Source organism: Mastomys coucha, unplaced genomic scaffold (genome assembly GCF_008632895.1).
Source record: "Mastomys coucha isolate ucsf_1 unplaced genomic scaffold, UCSF_Mcou_1 pScaffold16, whole genome shotgun sequence".
NCBI lineage: Eukaryota > Metazoa > Chordata > Mammalia > Rodentia > Muridae > Mastomys > Mastomys coucha.
This window is the reverse complement of record NW_022196898.1, coordinates 14,423,245-14,436,147: the sequence shown is the minus strand read 5'-3', so window position 1 is coordinate 14,436,147 and position 12,903 is coordinate 14,423,245. Positions and strand designations below refer to the sequence as shown.

At 37.9% G+C, this 12,903-nt stretch overlaps 1 protein-coding gene across 1 annotated transcript in view; it reads left to right on the top strand.

Moving 5' to 3' along the window:
- Nucleotides 1–4,889: 4,889 nt before the first annotated feature.
- The window catches only part of LOC116094045 (vomeronasal type-2 receptor 1-like), a 95,623-nt gene continuing 87,609 nt past the window's right edge, over nucleotides 4,890–12,903 (top strand). The window contains 1 exon segment of the mRNA XM_031376018.1: nucleotides 4,890–5,125. Coding sequence (XP_031231878.1) covers nucleotides 4,890–5,125 — 236 coding nt within the window.

Below are 12,903 nucleotides of genomic sequence, written 5' to 3'. Positions count from 1 at the left end.
TCTTTTAAATTTCTGTCTTTGGCAACTTGAAATTCGTGTCTTAGAGAACTTTCACTTGCTTTGGTAGAACTGCACCAAGTTATTTGATATTATCTGTGGCTATTGTTAATGCTACTTTCTTTCTCAGCCTATTTATCATTTTTTTAAAGGAAGGCTACAGATTTTTTTTAAGATTTATTCATTATATGTAAGTACACTGTAGCTGTCTTCAGAAGCACCAGAATAAGGCATCAGATCTCATTACAGATGATTGTGAGCCACCATGTGGTTTCTGGGAATTGAACTCAGGACCTCTGGAAGAGCAGTCGGTACTCTTAACCACTGAACCATCTCTCCAGCCCCCAAAGGCTACAGATTTTTTGAGCTGATTTATATTCAGCCACTTTGCTGAAGGGGTTGATCAGCTGTAGGAGTTCTCTGGTAGAATTTGGGGAATTGCAAATGTAAACTATCATATCATCTGTAAATAATGGTACCTTGATTTCTTCCTTTCTAATTCATATCTTCTTCATCTTCTTTTGTAGTCTTACTGCTGTAGCTAAAACTTCAAGGACTGTATTGACTAGATGGGAGAGACTGGGCAGCTCTACCATGTTTCTGGTTTTATAGGACTGCTTAAAGTTTATTTGGTCTGAAGCAGGACATGTGCTTTGATTTGTGTCTCAGCATGCATTTGACATGTGAGCTCATGCATGTTCATTTGTGAAAAAAAGAAAAGTAAAACAATCACCTGATGTGTGTTGGGAAATTAAGCATCAAGCACATATGAATATGAATTTCATAAGCTCCTCCCTGTGACAGTAGAAAGGTGGACTTTTGTTTCCTATGATCTTTGTTGAATTTTATGGCATTTGGAGGATGGGATCACTATGCCCTGACAGAAGTAAACCAGTATTCCGAAGGTACTCAAATAGGAGAGCAGATACTGCTACACAAATCAGAAGTCTCCTCAATCTAAATCTAATTCATGACAAGAAAAACTAAAAAATGAGGATGTATATAGACTACTAGTTTCCAAACTTGCAATAATGTATGTTTATAATTTTCTGGTCTCTACAACAGCATTTCCTGAGAGGATTAAGACAAGTCACTGTGAGTAATAAACAAAATTTTCCCAAGTGTGCGCTTAGCAACCAAAGGATAATTGCTCAGAAACAGCTGCCTGCTGAGAAGAAAGAGTAGCCAATGAGGGAGGTATCATTGCAATGCATTCTGGAGGGCTAAACCTGGAAGCTGAGTAGGGATTCTCATGCTTTTAGCACTGAGGAGTGGTCACTAACCCAGTGAGACATTTTGTTAGATGAAGCCAAACTCTGAAGAACATCAATGGGGGAGCACCCTCTGAGAATAAGACCTTGAAAATATAAAGGGGATTGTGAAAAGCACTCACACTTTGGAAAATGTAGAACCTAGACACTCTGCACAACAGTGCTAATTGTTCAAGGCAGAAATGCCACTGCGGGGTGAATTATGATGGTGGAAACAGCTGTGGGGAAATAAGCATAGACTCCTAGTTCTTCAGTGAGTTGGAATAAGATCCCTTCTTTGGGAAAATCTGGACTCAGTTAACCAACAACTAAGGAGTCTTACAATGAGGATGAGGTGAAGGTAGTCAATGTGTATCACAGTGAGGTGTAGCTGAGGTTACTGGTTATCCTAACAATATCATGTGAAAAACATGCACACTGGGGTTACAGATGGAAGAGCACATGTGAAAAAACTGTTTTTAAAAATGAGAAGCGATATCTTTCAGTAGTATGTTTTTATTCATTATAGAAACAGAAACCATGTTCTCATATCCAATGAGATAATATATAGAAATATGAAAAACTTTAAACTTATACAAAATAGAGTCCTCTAGTGTGTTCAGTAAGCATTGATTATAACTGGACATGAATATGGAAACATAAAGATGACTGGCTGTAAAGCTACAATAAAGAAGATATCCCCACTCTTTTGACTTCTTGCTTACAATGACTCCTTTTAAGCCTATTAAAGATACTAGAGAGGTGAAGAAGTAGGAAATACAGGTAAATTTTAGAAATTGGAATGTAATTTTAAGTATTGCCTTGTTATCATTTTTTTTTTACTTACACTCTTTTGGGCTTTGGTTTGGTCAGTGAATATGCTCAGAAATATAATTTATAGGACCCTTGTAGACCAGCATATGAGAAGATTACAGCTGATTCTAAGTTCTCTGTGTAGTACTTTTAGTTTATTATTGATTTTAACATAAGTAAAATGTATACAACAAGGATTCAAAACAAAATTTTATTCATTCACTCTATATCCCAACATCAGCCTTTATTTCTCCTCCCAGTGCCCCCCCACGATCTTCTCCCCATTCCCCACTCCCTTTTTAGAGGAGATAGGGAAGAGCCCCCAGGGTTATCATCTTATCAGATCCCTTCCAGTCCTTTTGCCCCTACCCATGCTCACAATCAATCACACATCAAGTCACTTCAGGATTAGGTGTGTCCTTTCCCACTGAAACCAGACAAGGATGCCCAGTTAGGGAAACAGGATGCACAGGCAGGCAACAGATTCAGGGTCACACCCACTTCAGTTGCAGGTGGACTCATTTGAAGACCAAGCTGTACTGCTGCTTCATATGTGCACACAACCTAGTTCCAGGGCATGGTCTCTCTTTGGTTGGTGGTTTAGTTTCTGAGAGCCCCAAAGTGTTCAGGTTATTTTATATGGTCAGTTTTTCTGTGGAGTCCCTGTCACCTTTACGTCACTCACTCGTGCCCCCAAATCTTCCACAAGACACCCGAAGCTCCATCTGATATAGTGCTTTTAGTTTACTATAAATTTCAACATTACATGCAAAACGTGTACATCAAGTTTGTTTGTTTGTTTGTTTGTTTTGATTTCTACTGGTTCATTGGGCATAGCACTACCAGAGGACCCAGCTATAACACTCCTGGGCATATACCCAGATGATGTCCAACATATAATAAGGACACATGCTCCACTATGTTCATAGCAGCCTCATTTATAATAACCATAAACTGGAAACAACCCAGGTGTCCCTAAACAGAGGAATGGATACAGAAAATGTGGTATATTTACACAATGGAATACTACTCAGCTATTAAAAACAATGAATTTATGAAATTCTTAAGGAAATAGAGGGATCTGGAGAATATCATCCTGAGTGAGGTAACCCAATCACAAAAGAACACACATGATATGCATTCTCTGATAAGTGTATATTAGCCCAGAAGATTGGAATATACAAAGTACAATCCACAAACTACAAGAAACTCAAGAAGAAGGAAGACCAAAGTGTGGAAACCTTCTTAAAAAGGGGAACAAAATACCCATGGAAGAAGTTGCAGAGACAAACTATGGAGCAGAGACTGAAGGAAGAAAAATCCAGAGATTGCTCCACCTGGGAATCCTTCCTATAGTCAATCATCAAATCCAGACACTGTTGTGGATGCCAGCTCCTGTCAGGAGCCTGATATAGCTGTCTCCTGAGAGGCTCTGGCAGTCCCCAACTAATACAGAAGTAGAGGCTCACAGCCTTCCATTGAACTGAGCACAGGGTCTCCAAATGAAGGAGGTAAAGAAAGGGCATAAGGAGCTGAAGGGTTTGCAGCCCCTTAGGACGAACAACAATATGAACTAACTAGTACCCTCAGAGCTCCCAGGGACTAAACCACCAACCAAAGAGTACACATGGTAAGGCTAATGGCTCTGGCAGCATATGTAGCAGAGGATGGCCTAGTCGGTCATCAATGGGAGGATAGGCCCTTGGCCCTGTGAAGGTTCTATGCCCCAGTGTAGGGGAATGTCAGGGCCAGGAATTGGGAGAGGGTGGGTTGGTGAATAGGGCGTTGGTGGGAGGAAAGAGGTTTTTTTGTTGTTGTTGTTGTTTTAGTTTTGGTTTTGCTTTATTTTAATTTTTCTTTTTCTTTTTGGAGGGGAAACTGGGAAAGGAGATATTATATGACATGTAAACAAAGACAATATCTAAAAAAAAGTTCTTAGAAGAAAAACCATGTGATTAAACATTCCACACATTTTCCAAGATCCAGAAATGTGTCTGAATTTTATTCTGAAGACATTCTATGAATGTTATTCTAAGAGTGGGTAGTGGAATGTTTGCACATAAGTGGAGAGGAAGACTGGAAGTCTTGAAATCACAAGAAAATGAGCTGGAAACAAGAAATTTGTCTTGGAGTAATGTCTAGCAAACGAGGGAGCGGGTGACTAAATATGTAGCTTCATAATTGAGGAACTACCTGGCATGTGCAAAGTTTTGGGAATGTACAGGATTATTCTAAGGTAGCTTAGGCATTGATTATGTTAATGTTGCACAGAAATTGGGTATCTTACCATCATACTAGTAAAAATGGCAGAACATAGATTTTATATGAAGTCTTCTATCAGTTTTTACAGTTTTTTTCAGTTGTTTCTTTACATGGAAGACTAAGCTCAGCCTGCTGTTGCCTCTTTTGTTATTTTATGATAAAGCATGATACCTTTTCTGTTCTTTGAGGTAGAGGAGAGTAAGAAAGAGTGGGCTGCAGTGAGATTGATGAAGCTGACAATGACAAACAACTTAAGTTAAGAGGGAACAACTTAAAGTAATTTCTACAACTTAAAATAATTTTCAAACTGAATCCCATGATTTTGTAGCTATTTATCATTGTAAAGCACGCAGGATAACAAGCTGTCTTCTCTCAGAGGATTGTTCAGCTACTATTCCAGATCCATAAATTACAAGTGATTGTGACATCAGTGTCTAAAACATGAAATTATTTGATCAGGAGCAGCAAGCAGGATAGGCATATACATACTCCTCCACTCCATCAAGGTGCTTCTTAAAATCTGTGTGACTTCATCACTTTCATTACCTTCAAGCTCACCACCTGAAAATGGATAGCAGAAAGAAGTGCTTGACTCTGGGATTAATTATATTTTTGTTGGTTGAATTGTATGCTCAATACGAAGACCAGAATGTGACATGCAGGTTGATGGGCAAATTTAATTTGACAGGTTATGTAGAAACTGAAAACCATTCTGTTGTTATTGGAGGATTATTTCCTGTTCACTATAGGACCATGCCATTAAGTGACTCTGATGAGGAACAAGAATCAGCCATGTGTGAGGGGTAAGCCAATATTATGTTTTTTCTTTTTACATTAATTTTAGTGGCTATAGATGAGTGATTAGCATGGAGCATGGATTCCACTTAAAGTTCTTTGATTCTGGTTTTATCTCACTTCATCTCAGTTTATAGGGAGAGAAGTTTTGTGCAGTTGTACCTTAGAGTGTCCCTTCTCAGAGGATTCTCTTGGAGCAGAAGCAGCAGCATCTAAAAGCTTGTTAGGCATATAGAACCAGGGTTTGCACACCACATCTGCAGAGAGAATCTACATGTTCAAAAGACCTCTGGTGGTGTGTGTGAACACCGAAGTTTCAGAAGCATGGGTACACAGTGTGCTGCAACTTCACTGTTTATTGTTACACAATCAAGTTCAACTGTACAATCTGGAAATGCTGCTTTGTGTCTGAGGAAATGTTCATGATAGGATTCTGACTTGGAGGAAAAATTCTATCCCTAGGGCTGTTTCCTGCAAAATATCATATCAAAAATTGGAATTCCTAATACTCAAATATAGCAATTATTGTCAGACAAAGAAAGTTGGGACAAGGCAAATGTCTGTTAATATAAGTATCTTATACACATACAAACACACACAGATTAGACATAAAAATAATGCCAGAAATAAAAAGAAAACAAAAATAGTAACCTACAATTCCATTGCCATCATAAAACTGCATTTTTCTTTTTTATATCCACTTTTGAGTCTTTTGAAAATAAACTTATGATTGTCAATAGTATGAGAGTAGTAAAATATTGAATATTTTATTTTATACAGCAGACTTTTCCATGATGTTTTGTGGTCATTATAGCTGTTGGCAGTTTCTTACATCATTATATATATATCACAACTCCTTTCTTTTTATACATATTCCAAATCCAAGTTATTATTGGAAGGAGCAATCTTCCTTCCAATGGCTGCTGACAAAGTGAGGTTTGTTAAGAGTCCCTAATTAACATTTTCTTCATCCCTCTAAAAGATTTCCATTTTTACAGTGGAGGGCACAAGAAGTAGTGAGTGATGGCTCTGATATTACAATAGCAGATCATCACTTAGTCACCACTGTTGCCTCTTTATCATAAAGCCTAACAGTAAATTTCTATGATTCTAATTACTTGATTTAATATCCAGTTTTTTGATAGGTTATTTTATTTATTTATTTTTAAATGTTAACCCCCTTCCCAGTTTCCCCTGTGTAAACCTCATATCCCTTTCCCCCTCTCCCCTGCTTCTAAGAGGTAGCTCCCATAACCACCTATTCACTCTTGCCTTACTGGCCTAGCATTCCCCTACCTGGTCAGTGAGTCTCCATAGGACCAAAGGCCTCCCCTTCCTTTGCTACCAGATAAGGCAATCCTTTGCTACATCATCAGCTGTAGCCATTGGTCCCTCCATCTGTATTTTTTGGTTGGTGGTTTAGTCCCTGGGAGCAAGGGTGAGACTGGTTAGTTCAGTCCCTAGGTAGGACAGTAGCTGGATGGCCTTTCCTTCAGTCTATGCTCTACTCTTTGTCTCTGCATTTCCTTTATACAGGAACAAATCTCTGATAATATGATTGAGAGGAGTGGGTGTCCCCATTCCTCAATTGGGGGCTGTGCCTAACCTCTGAATAAGGCCTCTACAGATTTTCTCTCCCCTTTGTTGGGTAAATACTAATGTCATTCCTATTGGGTCCTAAGAACCTCTTGCCTTCCTGACATCCTGGACTTTCTAGTGGCTACACCCAGTTCCCCATGCCCCACTGCTATACACCTCTGTTCTATTTCCTGACCCTCTGTGCTTCTCTCCCATCTCCTCCCACACCTGATACTGTACCCCTTTTTCCTCCCCTTCCCTCTCCCTTCTTGGTCCCTCCCTCCTCTACCTCCTGTGATTATTTTGTTCCACCTTGTAAGTAGGACTGAAGCATTCACACATTAGTCTTCCTTGTTCTTAAGTTTCATATAGTCTGTGTCTTGTATCATGGGTGTTCAGATCTTTTTTCCTAATTTCCACTTATCAGTGAATACATACCGTATGTGTTCTTCTGTGACTGGGTTATCTCATTCAGGATGGTATTTTCTAGTTCCATCCATTCACCTAAGAGTTTCATGGAGTCAATGTTTTTAATTGCTGAGTAGTACTCCATTGTGTAAATGTACCACATTTTCTGTAACCATTCCTCTGTTGAGGGATATTTGATTTGTTTCTAGTTTCTGGCTATTATAAATATGTCTGCTATGAACATAATGGAGCAATGTGCCCTTGTTATATGTTTGAGTATCTTTTGAGTATATGCTCAGGAGAGGTATAGCTGGGTCCTAAGTTATTAATATTCTCAATTTTCTGAGGAACCACCAGACTGATTTCCAGAGTGGATGTACCAGCTTGCAATCCTATCAGCTATGGAGGAGTGCTCCTCAAACTCCACATCCTCACCAGCATCTGCTGTCACCTGAGTTTTTGATCGTAGCCATTCTGACTGTTATAAGGCAGAATCTCCAGGTTGTTTTGATTTGCATTTCCCTGAGGACTAAGGATGCTGAACATTTCTTTAAGTCTTTTTGGCCATTTGAGATTCCTCATTTGAGAATTCTTTGTTTACATCTGCACTCCATTTTTAAATAGGGTTATTTGGTTCTCTGGAGTCTAACTATTTGAGTTCTTTAAATATATTGGATATTAGTCCTCTATTAGGTGTAAGGCTGGTAAAGATATTTTCCCAAACAGTAAGTTGCTATTTTTTACTATTGCTAGTGTCTTTTTGCATACAAAATCTTTTCAGTTTTATGAGATGCCTTTAGTCGATTGTTGATCTTAGAGCAGGAACCTCCAATATTTACTGGAATTTTGGAAGTTTATCTTCAACAAAAGGTCTGTGGCAAAACGCAATAATACATTGTTACTGATATTGTTTCAGTGTTTGCTTTACAGAACTAGGTCTTACCATTAGCCATAGTGTGCCAGTAAATTATAATGTAGACTAGGCTAGCCTTATAAATTTTCACCTCATTCTGCCTTATGGATACTGTGATAACAAGTATGTGCACCATGTTCTAGATTTTCAATTTTTTGATATAAATTTTTTGACTCTTAGGAATAATTTTGTGAATCTAGAGAGATGGATAAGTAGTTAAAACTACTGGTGCTCTTCCAGAGTTGCCACATGACAGCTCACAAGTGTTTGTAACATCCTTACACACTCATACAGGATGACAAAACACCAATGCACATAAATAAATTATAAAAGAGGACTAATTTTGTATGTCCTTTGATGGAAATGATGTGAGAAGTAAAATTATTTTTATGAAAAATTAATTTCATCACAATGGTTAATTTAGGATCTGCTTATATTTTATAATTATGATTTGAGTGGATACTCTTTTAGTTTTATATTTTTAAACATGTTGGTTTAAATTTAATTCTATATAATTCATTTTCACCATTAACACTCCATAGTCCCCCTGTTCACACCCAGTTCCAAAGTTCTTCAAGTAGTTTACACTTTCTCCATGTAATTCAAATTTTTCCAGTGTGAGAACCCCTACACAAGACTCACTATGTGTTGTATTCAGAAGCTAGGGTGGATCTAATCTAATGTTAATTTCATTGTGTCATCATTTACTATAACAGTAACAAGATTTCAAGATAGAGTTTGGAGAGATTTCATTTGGAAATCAACAATTTTTGCAAGATACTAGTTTCAGGTGACCATTATACAAAATTTTATACTGAAAATATTATAACAAAGTGATATAAAGAAGATAATGTTTTATATCTTGCTTTGGTTAAGGGACATACAAGTTAAGTTTATAAAATGTTTGAAAAAATGATAATAAGTAATAGTACTGTGGGAATCATAATAGAAACCAACAAATGAAGAAATCTCTCCAAACCTCAGCTATTTACATTGAGATGTTTTCCTTATTAAGCTTTAAGTAGCCCCTATTCCTTCTATGTAGCTTTAATCATAGTAAGAGGCTTACTGTCCATTTCACTGCCTGTTCTAGGCTCAGTACTGAATCATTTCTATAGTCAAGGATTTTTTAACAATAGAAATTATGCTTATACAGATGATAAGCTAACACTGGATATCAAAGATTATTCTAGTTTTCCAATATTGTAAATAACCCAGTATGGGGCATATAGCTTTTTTCCTTTGAGAAAAATAAATTATTTAACTTAAAGATGTAGTTCCAGGATCAAAGCAGGTGTATATTTTTCTAAATTTTGAAATGAAATCATTCTTATTTCTGTGTTTGTGTATGTGTGTGTGTGTGTGTGTGTGTGTGATTTATCAGTTATTCAATTGACTTTGCATGCTTGTCACCATGCCTCTTCTTCTTCTCCCAGATATACTCTCATAAGGCCTCACTCCAACTACTTAACTCTTTCACTCTGTTAGTGGGGAGGTCCTGCCCACAGAGTACTAGTCCACACTGGCACAGCAATTCACTATAGCACTAGAAACATCCTCTCCCCTGAGGTCAGACAAGGTAGCCCAGTTAAAGGAACTGGATCCATAGGCAGGCAAGATAGTCAGGATCAGCTCTTGGTCCAGGTCTTTGGGGACCTAAATGAAGTCCAAACTGTATGTCAGCTACATTGTGCAGAAGCCCAGTTCCGGACCTTGTATGCACTTGTTGGTGGTTCAGTCTATAAGACCACCCAAGGGTCAATCTTAGTTGACTCTGTTGGTCTTCCTGTGGAATCCATATTCACTCCAGGTTCATCAGTCATTCTCCTACCTCTCCCACAAGATTTCAAGTACCCAGATTAATCTTGGTTGTAGAATTCTACATTTGTTTTTGTTAGTCAAAAATTTAAGAGATATCTGTTATTTTTTTAATTTTGAAATGAATCCAGAGCCTCAAGTCACTACAGGACTATGTACATCCTCTCACACTGAAGCCAGTACAAAGAAGTGTCTGGTCACATGTCTTACAGACTATAAAAAATCACAGATGCCAGCACAGACTACTATACCCACAACAAAACTTTCCATCATCACAGATGGAAAGAAACAAGATATTCCATGGCAAAATCAAATTTAAACAATATCAATCCTCAAATTCAGCCCTTAAAAAGCACTAGAAATTAAACTATACTCCATTGAGTTTAACTACACCCAAGAAGTAAATTCATACCAGTAAAACCAAAAGAAGAGAAACAGATACACACTATGTCAACATCAACATCAAAATAGCATGAATTAACAATTGTTTGTCATTAATATCTCTCAACATCAAAGAACACAATTCCCCAATTAAAAAACACTGTCTAACAGGGTGGATGTGTAAACAGGAACAGTCGCTCTGCTGTATGCAAGAAACACCCTTCAACTACAAAGATAGTTATTATTTCAAGATAAAGAGCTGAAAAAGGTTTTCCACGCAATCAGAACCAAGAAACAAGTGGAGTAGTCATCCTATTTTACTTAGAAAAGATACCAAGGAACTTATTTAGAAAATGTATAATGTCATCAGTGTAATTTGGATATTAAGTAACAAGATAGTAAACAATTACCTGTTCTAGACTCTTCTATTTTCCTTTAATTATGTTACCTCCATGACTCTGTCTTCAAATTATTGATCTTTTCTATCCTTGAATGTTTTTCTAGTTTTATTGACTTTCTCTAATTGTAGTAACTTCTCACCACCTGTTTGTCTGCAGTGCTGTCCCCAGTTCTCTATCATTCTTCAAGCATCTGTGTAGCTGTTACAGTTTCAGATGCATGGCCTTTGAATTTCTTTGCTCATACATCTATTCTCATTGCAGTTTTGTTTTCTGTATTCTTGATCCTTCTTTTTCTTCCATATAAGGACTAATATTTTCTGGATAAAGAAACAGAAAATAGGTTCTTCATTACTGTATTAATAGTATACAACATGGGAGGAACTCAACAACTGAACATGAAATGAAAAGTAAATCTGAGACAAAACAGAAATTAGACAGACTGGTCTGGGGAGATGACTCATTTGGTAAAGATCTTGCCTTTTAGGAAAGCAGATGTGAGTTAGAAGCCTACACACACACCAAAACAGCTTGGTATGGTGGCAATCTGCTACCAAAGGTTCAGTAAACAGAGACAGAATGAACAATAGGGCTTTCTGGAAGCCTAGGCTAGCCAACTCATGATCCAAAATCAATGAAGAATTCTGTTCCTGACAATAATTTGGAGAGTGACTGAGAAAGACACATGTCATTGACATCTCTTCTCCACACTTAACAGAATATTCATTTACACAGACATGAGGGAAAATTCCAAATTGTAAACAGTAAATACATAAATTATTTTTAGGTACTTAAGTTAAAGTATTTTCTAAACTAAGGATGAAAAGTTAAATTGTACAACTAACTACTGTGCATAGCAAGAAAACAGTTACGTATGTGCTTTGAATTTTTGCTTAAGTATGGTTAGAATTCAGGTGAAAAAGAAGATGAGAATAGGAAGTTTTCATGTTGTTTTATGTAGAGGGCCTTGAAAACAATGTGGTGATAGACAACAGGGGCAATATGTCCCTTAGAAATAGATGCCACACAAACATAGGAGGTTCACATTTATGTTTTTGCAAGAGAACAGCAAGAAGACAACTTCTGTTAAACATATCTCAACAGTAAGTTGTATTTTGTAATTTAAGCATATAATAGAGATATTTACATACTAACTTTAATAAATTGTTCCATAGGTATTTAATACATTAAAATTATTTTTATTGCTATTTTTAATATTTGAAGAATAAAGGCCAAGAATGAGACAAAAGGTATGTCCTGAGGGACCTACAATGAAGTGAGAAAGCCTATTATGAGAAATTTTTACTTGTGTCTGGTTCAGAGAATTGTTGGCAGAAGAACAATTTTGAAAAGAAATAAATTATATATGGGATGAATGTCCAGGTGGGACAGGCTCTGAGTTGCCTTTCCTTCAGTCTCTGCTCTACACTTTATCTCCATATTTGCTCCCACCTGGCGATTCATCCCATATGCAGCTACCAAACCCAGACACTATTGTGGATGCCAAGAAGTGCATACTGAAAGGAGCCTGATACAGCTATCGCCTGAGAAGCCCTGCCAGAGCCTTACAAATACAGAGGCGGATGTTTGCAGTCAACCATTGGACTGAGTACAAGGTCCCCAAAAGAGGAGTTAGAGGAAGGACTGAAGCAGTTGAAGGGGTTTGCAACCCCATAGGAAGAACAACAATATCAATCAATCAGACCTTCCCCACCAAGAGATCCCAGGGACTAAGCCATCAACAAATGAGTACACATGGTTCCAGCTACATATGTAGAGGAATATGGCCTTGTCATGCATCAATGGGAGGAGAGGTCCTTGGTCCTTTGATGGTTTGATAGGTGCTCCAGTGTAGGGGAATTGAGGACAGGGAGATTGGAGTGGGTGGGTGGGTGGAGGAATACCCTCACAGAAGCAGGGGTAGGGAGGATGTGATAGGGTGTTTCCGGGACAGAGAGAAACCAGGAAAAGGGGTTAACATTTGAAATGTAAATAAAGAAAATATCCAATTGCTGGACCTTGAAAGGCAGTCTGTGTTCTTAGTTGAGCAAGGCTTACTCTGGAGACCCAGCAGAGAATTCTACAAGGGACAGAATAATAAGCTATACCCCCAGACATAGACCCTGACACGACTAGCCTTCACTCCATTATCCTGTGGCTAGACAATGCCCAAAGCTCCAGGTATCTCCCACCCCGGGAACAGAAAGGAAGCATAGCCCACTATAAAAGGAGCTGCTGTTCTCTCTCTCTCTCTCTTTCTCTCTCTCTCTCTCTCTCTCTCTCTCTCTCT